The sequence below is a fragment of the Manduca sexta genome, unplaced genomic scaffold (genome assembly GCF_014839805.1).
Source record: "Manduca sexta isolate Smith_Timp_Sample1 unplaced genomic scaffold, JHU_Msex_v1.0 HiC_scaffold_3558, whole genome shotgun sequence".
In the NCBI taxonomy this organism is placed as follows: Eukaryota; Metazoa; Arthropoda; class Insecta; order Lepidoptera; family Sphingidae; genus Manduca; species Manduca sexta.
Genome location: NW_023594639.1, coordinates 1 through 13,050, shown reverse-complemented (window position 1 = coordinate 13,050; position 13,050 = coordinate 1). Strand labels below are relative to the sequence as shown.

At 42.3% G+C, this 13,050-nt stretch overlaps 1 protein-coding gene across 1 annotated transcript; it reads left to right on the top strand.

Annotated features, from left to right (window-relative positions):
• Positions 1-76: 76 nt before the first annotated feature.
• On the top strand, positions 77-13,044 carry LOC119193046 (dynein heavy chain 2, axonemal-like; the record flags this gene model as incomplete). Its single annotated transcript, XM_037446743.1, is given in 33 exon segments — positions 77-240; positions 613-719; positions 1,142-1,303; positions 1,556-1,704; positions 2,091-2,206; positions 2,409-2,540; positions 2,542-2,562; positions 2,757-2,896; positions 3,318-3,459; positions 3,817-3,998; positions 4,779-4,902; positions 5,439-5,642; positions 6,054-6,158; positions 6,375-6,601; positions 6,806-7,026; positions 7,125-7,195; positions 7,198-7,281; positions 7,701-7,800; positions 8,087-8,211; positions 8,454-8,676; positions 8,975-9,150; positions 9,484-9,654; positions 9,805-10,004; positions 10,260-10,423; positions 10,734-10,880; positions 11,177-11,232; positions 11,234-11,323; positions 11,614-11,647; positions 11,650-11,773; positions 11,945-12,030; positions 12,033-12,148; positions 12,470-12,655; positions 13,000-13,044. Coding segments are annotated over 33 exon segments (4,320 nt in total), but the record flags the coding sequence as incomplete, so codon positions are not given.
• Between the last annotated feature and the right edge of the window lie 6 nt (positions 13,045-13,050).

Below are 13,050 nucleotides of genomic sequence, written 5' to 3'. Positions count from 1 at the left end.
AAAAACAAAGGTTATGGAGCTCCTGTCTGCAATCTGGTGTAAGTCCATTAAGTGGCAACTGGCAGCTTTCTTGTGGAATAACTTCTAGTGTAACGTTGCATTAAAAACTCGTACCTTCCAGGTAAAGTGGTCCTCACGGCTACGATAGACATGTTCAACAACATAGTGGCGAAATTGCTACCAACGCCAAGCAAGATGCATTATCTCTTCAATCTCAGGGACATATCCAAGATTTTTCAGGTATTGATGATCATCTTTATCTTTATTGTATGAACTGCCACATAAATAGTACTAGGTGAAACTACCTTGACCTAGTTGGTGGGGATCAAGTAAGCATTAAACTACCCAAATTAATCAATACGCCAAAGATGATTTCTTATGTTTAGGCGAATGTTAGACATCGAAATAAAACTAGTTTTCGGATTTTATCACAGTTTTTATTTTTCCCTGACGTTTCGAAGGCTTTGCAGCGTTCATGGTCACAGAACAGACTAATTAGTTGAAGTAAAGTTCTCGTAGTCAATTTTATAAATACAAACTAGATTGTTCGTCTTACAACCAAATGCAATAAAACCATCTTGCTAGGCTTAAAAAAGGGTTGTCTCGTTCCAGGGCCTTCTACGCAGTAACAAAGATTATACAAACACGAAGCCGCGGTTCCTGCGGCTTTGGATCCATGAATGCTTCAGAGTGTTCTGTGACCGACTCACTGAGGAAAAGTAAGTATAGAGTAATAGAAATACTCTGAAACAGTATTGTATGCTGCATGTATGGGTTGACTCCAATTAGTAAAAATATGGCTAACTTAGTATAACTACTGGACATAATAAGACTTAAAATGTCACGTCTCAGGATGGCGAGCGCCGTGGAATACCAAACAATACTTTGTAATTCAATATGTTGGATGGTGTTTGTACTGTTCATGGGCGGTCGTATCGCTTACCACCAGGCGAACGACAAGCTCGTCTAACCTTTCAAAAGTAATGAAAAAGAAAAACTTGATCCATATTGGTAATATAATCATTTGGTGTTGACTGAAAACAATATTATTTTATTATAAGACAAATAATATCAAGCCAGTCTAGTTGGCCAATTCATTCCATAAACAAATTAGTGTACAACATGGCCCTCATGATTTTAGGGACCGCGACTGGTTCATGAACCTTGTGAGCGACATGTTGGGCAAGCACTTTGAGCTGACGTTCCACGCGCTGTGTCCGTCCAAGAGTCCGCCCATCTTCGGACACTTCTTGAACCCCTTCGAGGTGTATGATGATCTTAACGATCCGGTCGCGCTAAGGAAGTAAGGAAAGTTTTAATAATAGTCTAAACGAAAAAAGTTTTTTTAATAGATTGAGGGTTAGAAATGAACAAGAAAATCCAAATGTAGTATTTGGGATTGGAGACTGCATTTTATATTATAGATTTTTGGCAATAGTATAACTAGACAATGTAGTAGCTATATTGGTAGGTAATATTGTTGCCCATTAAAGGTAGCAACCGCACATCCATGGATTGCAAAATGTCAGCGTTTACTACATATGGATGCTTGCAGATACATAGCGAACCAGATGGAGGAGTACAACAGCTGCCCGGGCGTGGTGAAGATGGAGCTGGTGTTGTTCCGCGAGGCCATCGAGCACGTGTGCCGCATCGTGCGCGTCGTCTCGCAGCCGCGCGGCAACCTGCTCTGCGTCGGCATCGGTCACACAACCACTCACTCGTTCACCCATCTCTCACTCACTGATTAATTCACTCACTCATTGATCAAATCACTCACTCACTGATCAACTCACCTGCTCATTGATCAATTCACTCACTCACTGATCAATTCACTCGCTCATTGATCAATTCACTAACTCACTGACCCGTTGACTCACTGTTTAATTGACTGACTCACTCACTCGCTTAATGCTCTATTACTCTAAACCACTTAATAATAATTACTGAACCAATTAGTATCCCACTGAATGACTAACTTATTCAATCTCTTAATTAACGATTGATTAAATGGCGCTGACGACGCTGAAAGTACTGAAAGTTCAATGGACTGTTGCTAATTGTACTTTATTAATAATATTAATTATCAGGTGGTTCCGGGCGGCAGAGTTTAACTCGTATAGCTTCGTACATATCCGAGTGCAACACATTCCAAGTGGTCGTCACAAAGACATATGGCGTGAAGGATTTCCGTGAGGATTTGAAGGTACAAAATCGCTCATTATTCTCTACGGCTCACATGCTTCGTGGAAAACCCAAATCAATTTATTAAAATCTGTTTATTGCTTATAGTATATGATACCAATGGTCTTTGGTGTTGAATACGTTTTAGCACGTTTTTGATATTGCCAATAAATTTTTTGATTTCCTTCACCGGCCCTGCTTTACTAATTACTACTCTCCCTCAGGTTCTGTACACGGCGTGCGGCGTGGATTGTAAGAAGACGACGTTCATATTCTGCGACACGCAGATCGTGGAGGAGACCTTCACCGAGATCATCAACAACCTGCTCAGCAGTGGGGAGGTCACTAATCTGTACAAAGCCCGATGAATTTGAAGATGTTGGTACCGATCAATGTTATTTCGTTTGCGTCTTGACGCCTCTTTTACAAATTTCCAATAATTTTCACTAGCTAAAGTATAAGACATTAAATGTTGAATGCTCTTTTGTTTATCTTATTATTTAGGACTTTTTGCATTTGTACGTCTTATACAACGATTAGCGTTTATTTAATTGTTAGATATTTTGCTTTAGATAAAATCGAGTCTAGAGAAACCAATGAAAGCGGCGAACTTGATGCAAACGGCGGAGTCGGTGTATCTGTTCCTCGTGGACCGCGTCAGAGCCAACATGCACATTGTGCTGTGCTTCAGCCCCATTGGGGATGAGTTCAGGTAGGTTCTATTGAAAAAACTAGTTTAACCGGTGCATGAAGAAGCAATTAACCAGGCCGGCATAACTGTGCCGACCGTCCGGAGATGTTTCTCTTGGGCATTTTTTCATTTACCAACGGGTTTAGCGAAGACACTTGGTCGCGCTCTTGATAAAAAAAATAGCACCCCATGTTTATAAATAATTCCATTAGCCATCTCCAGATCTATCCAGATAATACATTTATTGAATTAAGTAACCTGATCGTTGTAACCAGATTTTATTCCAATGAGTCAATTATCGAAATCGATACGAAAATATCGATTAAGATCGCCTATTTTTTTTTGGCCGTTGAGTTGCTACGGTACTTGCTTAAAAGTCAGTTGAGATTAATTAACTTTTGTTAAGTGAATTTTGTAACATCCATTATATTTACTACTATAGGAACAGAATCCGTCAGTACCCAGCGTTGATCAACGCGACGACCACCAACTGGTTCCTGGAGTGGCCGCGGGAGGCGCTGCTCGAGGTGGCCTACAAGTTCCTGGACGGGGTCGAGCTGTTGGCTTCCATCACTGGACCCAGGGTGAGTTGTTTAAGGAAGTGTGATTAGTTCAAGACACCTTCGCTTTTATAAGAGTATGGATTTATTTATTCAATTTTGGTTTAATGTAAGTGTTCGTAAGGCCTATAAAGATGAACCAAGTAATTTATATAGACATGTTTGTATTATAATATTATGTATAATTGTTAAAGTAAAAGCACCAGGAAAGCGTGGTGGACTAAGGACTAAATTGTTTCAATAGTAAAGGAGGTCCGTAAACAGTAGGACAGTATACAATAGAGGGCTAGTATAGTAGAAATTGTTTAAAAGAACAGATAAAAAAAAATACTCGTGTGTTCTGCATAACGCTTGTACCGCTATGAGCTATTTGCATGTCAGGTGAGACGCAAAGAATCGCTGGTGGAAAGTCGCGAGGACACGCTGCGGGCGTCGGTGGCGTCCATCATGTCGCTCATACACTCCTCCGTGGGCAAGTACTCCGTGAAGATGTGGAACGAGATGCGGCGCACCAACTACGTCACCCCCACCAACTACCTGGAGCTCGTGTCGGGGTACAAGGAGTGAGTGCCATTTTATATGGTGGTGTAATACGCTGGCAGCACATTGTTTTCGTATATTCGTTAATGTATTTATCTAGCTTAACTACCAATTTTAATTAGGCACTGACTCCAAAATTGGTATCCAATATATACCTGGGGGCCTACCATCTCTTATTCCGACTCAGTTCATCCTGGGTCCGCTCATCGTGATATTGACATTTACGTGTGTCGCGGGAATATAACCTTATATACTACATAATAAGGTTGTTTTTTCCGTGACACACGTAATGTCATGTGGCTGTCGGGCTTGCCGGCAAGCCAAGAGAGGACCCACGAGACCTAAACTGAACTGGTTCGCTATTTCGTACCATGATGTCGTCAAACACGACCAATATACGTCACCGCCTAATCAAGTTCCGACTCAAATGCGATAGTGAGTTAATGGCATGATAGTACTAAATAACTCGATTGAGTTTAGGAACCTATATTGAACTGAATTAATACTGAGTCGCTCGATAAAAGATGATGGTTATGTGAAATTATTTTTTGGGTTTGAGTGGTTTTTGAAGACGATTTCATTTTTTGTTATTCACAGTAAAGTTGGTTTGGCTTAGTGTTCCGTAACTTGTATGCTTTTTGGGAAATTGAGGATGTGATGGGTGAAAGACTATCTCACATTGTGACCACATGCTCTTACCGGACTGTGAGAGAATATCTTCCCACAAATCATGATCTTTTTGACCAGATGCATGACTATCGGTATAATATTATTATTTATGATGGACATGAAATTTATGACAGAATGTTGAAAATGAAACGGCACGAGGTAGCGTTGCAAGCGAATAAGTTGAGGAACGGCCTGGGGAAGGTGGAGGAGACCACCAAACTGGTGGGGCAGATGTCTGAGGAGCTCGCGGTGGCGCAGGTGATGCTTCTAATTGATAATAGTTTGTTTTAAATTCGGGAGTCATGTTGAACTTTCAGTCGGTATCTTGGTATAGGCATTAATACAATAATTATGTCCGCAGCTGCTGGATTGGAAGTTATTGTAATTGCAACTCATTATGAGACAGTGCAGTGCTTTGTTGGTCGTTGGGGTTGCCATTGCTCATAATAATGAAGTCTGTGACGTTGTAAAAAAAACATATAATAGTGGATGACTAGCTAATTTATACTAGCTTTTGTTCATGAGGCTTTGCCGCTTTGAAGAATTTTATGGGATAATATTCTTTCTATATATTCCCAAGATAAGAAGTAGTCTATGTTCTTCCCAGGGTCTCAAATTGTCTCCATAGAAATATAGTCTTCCTCGATAAATGGTCTATTCAACACTAAACGAATTTATCAATTTGAACCAGTACTTTCTTAAAATAGCCCGTTCAAACAAACAAACAAATAACTCTTCAGCTTTATATAATAGTATTGATATAGATAGATTGAGTTCATTAGTCAATTCCGTAGGTACAAGTGGCGGAGTACACGGAGCAGTGCATCGAGTACATGGGCGTGATCAACGTGCAGCAGCGCAACGCGGACGAGCAGCAGCGCAGCGTGGCGGCGCGCAGCAAGAAGACGCAGGAGGAGGAGGTGCAGTGCAAGAAGCTCGCCGACGCCGCGCTGCGCGACCTCGCCAGCGCCATGCCCGCCCTCGACGAGGCCGTCAAGGTACCAAAGAGTTGTTTATTGCTACAGGGAAAACGAATTGCCGCCATTTGCCATAAACAATCCCGATCGCTTTTTGCTATCAATCTCAAAAAATTATCAATCAGAACAAAGATTTTTCCAATATGCTTATGTATGAATTATTTTGATTGGTTAATTCTAAGAATCGAGATGAAGGTTGAGATAGACATCGTATATAACGGGTGTTAGTGATCAGCCTGATGATAAGCATTTCTTTAAATGAACTTTGGCAATGCCTAGATCACAGCCAAGCTATTGAAACAGTAACACAGAAATGAATGAGAAACGTCGAGCAAACAGCAACTAGTAGCATACAGCTTCGAGCCGAAAAAGTATTGATCTAGCAGATTCACATAAAGGGAATTAAAAGGTTATTATAATACTTGATTACAGGCATTAGACGCTCTGAACAAAAAGGACATCACTGAAGTGAAGTCCTACGCGAAGCCCCCGCAGAAGGTCGAGATGGTGCTGGAAGCAGTACTTATCTTATTACAGGCAAGTAACAAAGCGCCTTTCAACATTCTTTACTGGTCATAGTTTCGAAAGTCTTAATATTTCTGCCGATAACCAAAATAGTTTTTAATTGGTAATTTTATCTTTTATTGGGGTATTGATTATGACTGCCCTAATAATTCCCTTTTATTTTAGTTTGAATACATAGTAAAATTATAATTTGCTTCTCTTCACGTAATCGACTCACTACTATGACAGAAAGAGCCGACATGGGCGGAGGCGAAACGTCAGCTCGGCGACCAGTACTTCCTGGACCGGCTCCGTGAGTTCGACAAGGACAACATTTCGGACAAGACGCTGAAGAAGATCGGCACGTACACCGCCAAGCCGGACTTCGACCCGGAGATCGTGGGCACCGTCTCACTCGCCGCCAAGTCGCTGTGTTTGTGGGTCCGCGCCATCGAGAAGTACGGCAAGGTCTACAAGTGAGTGTTGGGACTGGGAGGCTGGCTTAGAGTGAAGTACCGTGGGGATTGAGTTTACGGTTTGTGGTGAAAGGTGTGGTCCAATGCTTAGGTTGTGGCTGACTGATCTTGCTTCAGGCAATTTGTGGTTCAAAGCTAACTAGTTTGCGGTCGACTACATTTTATCCTTGTCTGTAGTTCACTAGTAAAACATTTTCTCTATAGAATAGTAAAGCCCAAAAAAGAACGTCTAGAAGAAGCCCTGGAATCGCTCCGCATGAAGCAGCAGATCTTGGCGGAGGCACGCGCCAAGCTGAGGGAGTTAAGCGAAATGATAGCTCGTCTGCAGCGCGAGTACGACGAGAAGGTAGCGCAGAAGGACGAGCTCGAGCGCAAGTCCAAGCTGCTGCAGCTCAAGCTGGAGCGGGCGGAGGCGCTCATCTCGGGTAATTTCCACTGACTTGCCAGAGCCTATGTCTCAGTATGGATGTTTGTCGGATTAATTTGAAGTCTGGGAAACAGATCCAATAAATGTAATCGCCAGGTGAGAGGGAACGATGGGAGCAGACGGTGGAGCGACTGGACAAGGAGTTCGACAACTTGCCCGGCGACTGCCCTCATCGCGACTGGCTTTCGTCGCGTACCTCGGGCCCTTCGTTTCCGAGTACCGGGAGGCATTGATGGACGACTGGTTTAATGAGGTGCACGGCTCTGCCGATATCGTTAGCAGTAAAGCAAGGTGAATTACATAAACTCCTTGGTTGCTATCCATGTAATGGGGCCTCACCAGGTTTTGTCGTATCTCGTATTATTGTTTATTTTTATTGTCTAAGATAGGCGAGGAGTTTACGTCCTATACCAACCTTGCTGTATCCTACCTTACTTAGAACCGTTGCAGTTTCAGTGCTGAACGGCAGGTACTCTGGCAGTACCCTACTACTAGTGTCTTTGTCACTGTATACAGAACTAAGTAACTCTTTTACCCCTTCTCCTAAATTGCCTTGTTTCTCCATTTTAGATTATATCCCACCAGTCAAATGCCATTAGTAACCTAAAAAAAAGTAAGTAACTCCTTAAACCTCCTTGTTATCCTTTGATTTATTCTAATGCATTTCTGTAGGTGTACAACGAAGCCGTGCCTGTGACCATGGACCTAAGCATGAAGAATTTCTTGCTGGACGACGCTACCCTCAGGGATTGGAACTATATGGGGTTACCTGGTGAGATCCACCATCTTGATTTTTTAAGTCTCCAAGTTACCTTATATCTGTACATAATGCAGTACTGTGCTACTGATCTGTATATTCTTCCAATGCATAAACGAAATCTTTGCTACGTAGACTGGTGCACAGAAGAGCCTGTGCTCCTTTTGTTTTAAACATCTGCTGTATCAGTGATAGTTTTAAACCACAGCCTGTTGCAATTCTATATTCTGTATATAAAAGTAAAGTTCATGTAAGCAGAGGGACGGTTAAGGCTTAGTAACACGTAATAAACGTTGTTCAGATGATAACTTCAGTGCTGAGAACGGCATTATCGTGGTGCGAGCCACTCGCTGGCCACTGGCTGTGGACCCTCAGGGTCAGGCGCTCATCTGGATCTCCAGGCTAGAGGAGCAAAACGACATACAGGTATTCAGTGCTAGTTGACTTGATTGTGGTTTTTACAGCTGTTTATAGTCTTGTGTTTCAAATAAATATCACTTTCCTAGTCCTAATGTGGATATTCATTTATTCATAGGCGCTGGTACTGATACTTAAATAGATGACCTGTGAATTTTAACCCTATGGAAGAAATAAACATTTGTTTTTTAATTGCTTACTTATTAAAAAGTATAAGATCATAAAAATAAAGAATTAATTTCCATCATCAGCTTGTTGACTTCGGCCAACCTAACTACCTAAAAGTCATGGAGACATGCTTGACTGAAGGGAAGCCGATCATCGTCCAGAACGTGGGCGAGGTCCTGGATCCGTCCATAGCGCCTATCCTGGACAAGGCTATTGTGAAGATAGGCAATTCGATGGTTATCAAGTTCAACGAGAAGATGGTCCCCTACAATGAAGACTTTAAAATGTATTTGACTACTAAACTAGGTGAGCTATTGTGGTAGTTCATGGGAGTAATCAATATAATTGTCTTTTTTCTTAAGAGGGAAGTAGATATAAACCATTATTAGAATCACCGTCATTATAAATTTATTAAAAAATTATATCCTTCACTGCTAGTAACCCAACTTAAGAAATAGTGCTCTTGTATTTGGACAAGTCACTTAAAGAGCCATAACGTAACGGCTTTATGGTATCTTTGGCGTTTTTAAAACCCATGAATGGCCAGTGGGAGCGTCTATTCATCTGGCCTCTAAGACATTATAAAACCTGAAGTGATTCCCAGGTAATCCTGTATACACTCCGGAGACGTTAACCAAGACGACGATGGTGAACTTTGCGGTGAAGGAGCAGGGCCTGACGTCACAGCTGCTCGGCATCGTGGTCCGCAAGGAACGGCCCCAGCTCGAGCAGATGAAGGACAACCTGGTCATGACCATCGCCAATAACAAGAAAACGCTGGTGAGCACTCTACTCTTACAGCTGATGGTGGATACGCGGGTTTGATGCGTGTCATGTTCCGGTTGAAATATCAATACTATTCGATCAAATATCCATAATATTGGAGGTTGTGGTGGCCTGATGAATTATTTTAAATATTGGGAGGATCTGATTCATGTCATAGTCGAATTTGAATTATGAAATTTATATTGTGGTGCATTGTCAATTTTTAAAGAAATTATACGAGGTAGGACATTCCGTATTTTATGGAATTGAGACCTTCTCTAGAAACGTTAAAGGAAACAATATATAAAAGTGACTATAATATTAGTTATATTTACATTTTGTTGCCAGATGGACCTCGAGAACGACTTGCTGCGCATAATGTACGAGTCGCAGGTGCCTTTGTTAGAAAACGAGGAGTTGTTCGTGACCCTGCAGACCTCTCAGCGGACCTCGCTGGAGGTCAAGGATGCTCTCATCACCTCGCAGGAGACCGAGCGGGAGATCGACACTGCTAGACAGGTTATCAGCACTATGTGTAGTGTTACTAGACTTTAGAATGTTAACCTCTGTATTACTAAGCACAGTGCATATGACATTTTTCTGCTGCAATATGTATGTTTATTTCATTCAATGTTATTGCTGTGTTATACAAAGTTTCCTTATCCCCAGGGCTACGTACCAGTAGCAGTGCGTGCATCGGTCTTGTTCTTCGCACTGAATGACCTGTCGCGCATCGACCCGATGTACCAGTTCTCCCTGGACGCGTACATTGACCTGTTCACGTACTCCATTGACCGCAGCCCCAAGGGGGGCGAGCTGGAGGACCGCATCAATAACCTCAACGAATTTCACACTTATGCTGTGTACAAGTGAGTTTTGCTTAATTATAATTAATACATCATTGGGCTGATTTCATCTTTATATGTCTGTGCATCTTCTTAATGCTTGTGCTTCTGATCTGTCTATTTAAAACAGCTCAGCTATGTTTTCAAAGTACAATAAATGTATCATTGAATGTATTAATTATACCGTTGTGGATAGCAAAAAAATACCTACATGTCTTTAAACATTTATAGATGGATAGTTTTCTTATATTTGAATACCAAAATAACATGACCTCCCAGGAACACGTGCCGAGCCCTGTTCGAGCGACACAAGTTGTTGCTGTCGTTCCACATGGTGTCGCGCATCCTGTTCCAGATGGGCAAGATGAACATCAACGAGTACCTGTTCCTGCTCAAGGGAGGCGTCGTGCTCGACAGGTCTGAACAGCCGGACAACCCCACTAGTAAGCAAAACTGTATTTCATAACATAGATGGTAGATTGAGAAAAGGGCCTATGGTTAATGGATAAAAGAACTGACGATATATTGAAAAATTAGGGAAGAAGAATATAGTAGAGCGAGGGAGGTTGCTTCATACTTTTCTGTGAGTATTTATTACTTTTGTGAATTTGGGTTAGATGTAGAGGAAATTTGGTATTCTACAGCACCACGATGATATAAAAAACAGAATGAAAAAAAAATATGAATATCTTTATTCTTTAAGTGTATTGTATTTGTAATGACACATCCAGGCTATAATCGTTTTGCCTCCAGACTGGATGCCGGACGAGTGTTGGGACAACGTGACGGAGCTGGACAAGCTGCCCGGCTTCCACGGCGTCATCGACGCGTTCGAGGTGTTCAGCAAGGAGTGGCGCGAGTGGTACCTCAACCCCGAGCCTGAGCTGCAGCCGCTCATTGGTACGTACGCTTACATTCTTGCTGCCTCTTATATTTCCGTAATATAAATAGGACTGGTGTATTTATGGTGTCACATGACAGTTGGTGATCAAGCTGTTAATTTATCAGTGTTAACTTCTAGAAGAACGCTGATTGTTTAATGGATGTTTCAGGAACGCAAAGAGACATTTCGGGCTAAAGGTCCATGTCAACGATTACATTGATGGTGAATGTTTGGGACAGCACCCATTTGTTGAATGACCCGCAGTTTGGCATCACTTGACATAATCATGAAACGTTGGTAATGTGCATACCAGGTGATTGGAACGACATCTGCAACGACTTCCAGCGCATCCTGTTCGTTCGGTCGTTGACGCGTGGACCGCGTGTCCGCCTGCATCACCACCTTCATTATCAACGTCCTCGGCCCGCGGTACGTGGAGCCGCCCGTGCTCGACATCAAGGTATACCACGTGGTTTGCTGAGGATCAAATCCACCACCATAGTAACTATTTCATAGTCATTCACCTCTATGATATGATATTCTATAGAATAGACTATTCCAAATGTCTGCACTATTTGTGTAATTCTAAACCAGACCAATACGCCGCGAATGCAGTGTCCGTGGAAGCATCGCGCAAACACGCGTATTCGCAGGCATGCGTTGAATTTGGACGCATCCTAAAACCTAGCATCGTTCGTATGCTTTGGGGTACTTAGTGAGATGAGAGTATGTCGGTCCTTATTGTTGTAGGCTGCCTGGGAAGAGTCCTCTTGGAAGACGTCTCTTCTTTCGTGCTATCGCCTGGGGTCGACCCCACTGCGTCTCTCATTCAGCTGGCCGTCGACGTGAAGATGTTTGACAAGTTCCAGTCGCTCAGTCTTGGGTAAGGACAAGAGCCTACGGCGGCTAGGTAAATTGTCTTATTTGGAACAGTAGCTTTTACAAATTTGGGCCTAATAGACTTCGGTAAAATTTTCAATTTCACCTTCCAAAATGTATGACATAAGAAATAGAAAGTGTGGAATGCTAGGGTTTGACCTTGAATAGTTGCGTTGTCCAATTGTTGGAAATTTTTGTCCAGGATGCTAGCCCACGGTATGAAGGAAGGTGGTTGGGTGTTCCTGGCCAACTGCCACCTGGCGTGTGAGTGGCTCGGGTCGCTGCGAGGACTGATAATCCTAAGATCCATCCGCGGTTCCGGCTCTGGCTTACCTCCATGCCGGATGATAAATTTCCTCTCAACATACTGCAGAGGAGTATCAAGATGACCACGGAACCGCCGCAGGTTTGTATAGCGATTGTCTCACGCGTATCCTGGAAACTAGGAGTGGTTTTGATGGTTCCTTTTATGTCTATTTCCGTGAGAGAAGACCCTGACAGTTTGCCAGTAGCTGAAAAAATGAGGTTAATTTAGTTTTAATCGCTTTTAGTATATGTATATTAATTACTATATAGCTGTTGTTGCAATGGACTAGCCCGCATCTTCTACTACATGCTTGAATTGTTTAGATAAATTTAATTTTGTTAGCCAGTAAATCATCGGGCTCTTGATCCAGAAAAACCCCTCCAGCAATAGTCCTAAAGCTGAATTGTTACCTTTACCCAGGGTCTGAAAGGTAATATGGTGCGCATATTCGCGAACATAAACGAGGACAAGTTCGACGAGGCGACGCCCAAGTATCGCCGGCTGCTGTTCTGCGTGTCGTTCTTCCACTGCACGCTCATCGCCAGGAAGCGATTCCGACAGCTCGGCTACAACGCCGTGTATAGCTTCAACGATGCTGATTTTGACGTGAGGCTTTATTTTTACCGTTTCTTTTCATCTGTATAGAATATTGTTCTTTAAATTATCTGATAGTTTCCAGAATTGTGTCGGTCAGTTGTAGTGGATATTATCTCATTAATAACTGAAAGCGAATCGTGAAACCTATCCGATATATAGCTGTTGTCCATTTTTATTTTTAAAAGATATTGAACTCAAATTAAAGAGTTCAGTAGTATCAATATCTATAAAAAGTACAGACCTGCTCTAACAGCATGGAGTGTATACTCAACGAAGTTATGTCTAGATGTGTTTCTGACTAATGCAATAACTATGTGTACGTAAGCATAAATGTCAATTTCTTTTCACCTCAGGTATCAGACAACCTCCTAGCGAACTATCTGGAAGAGTACGAGGAGGTCCGT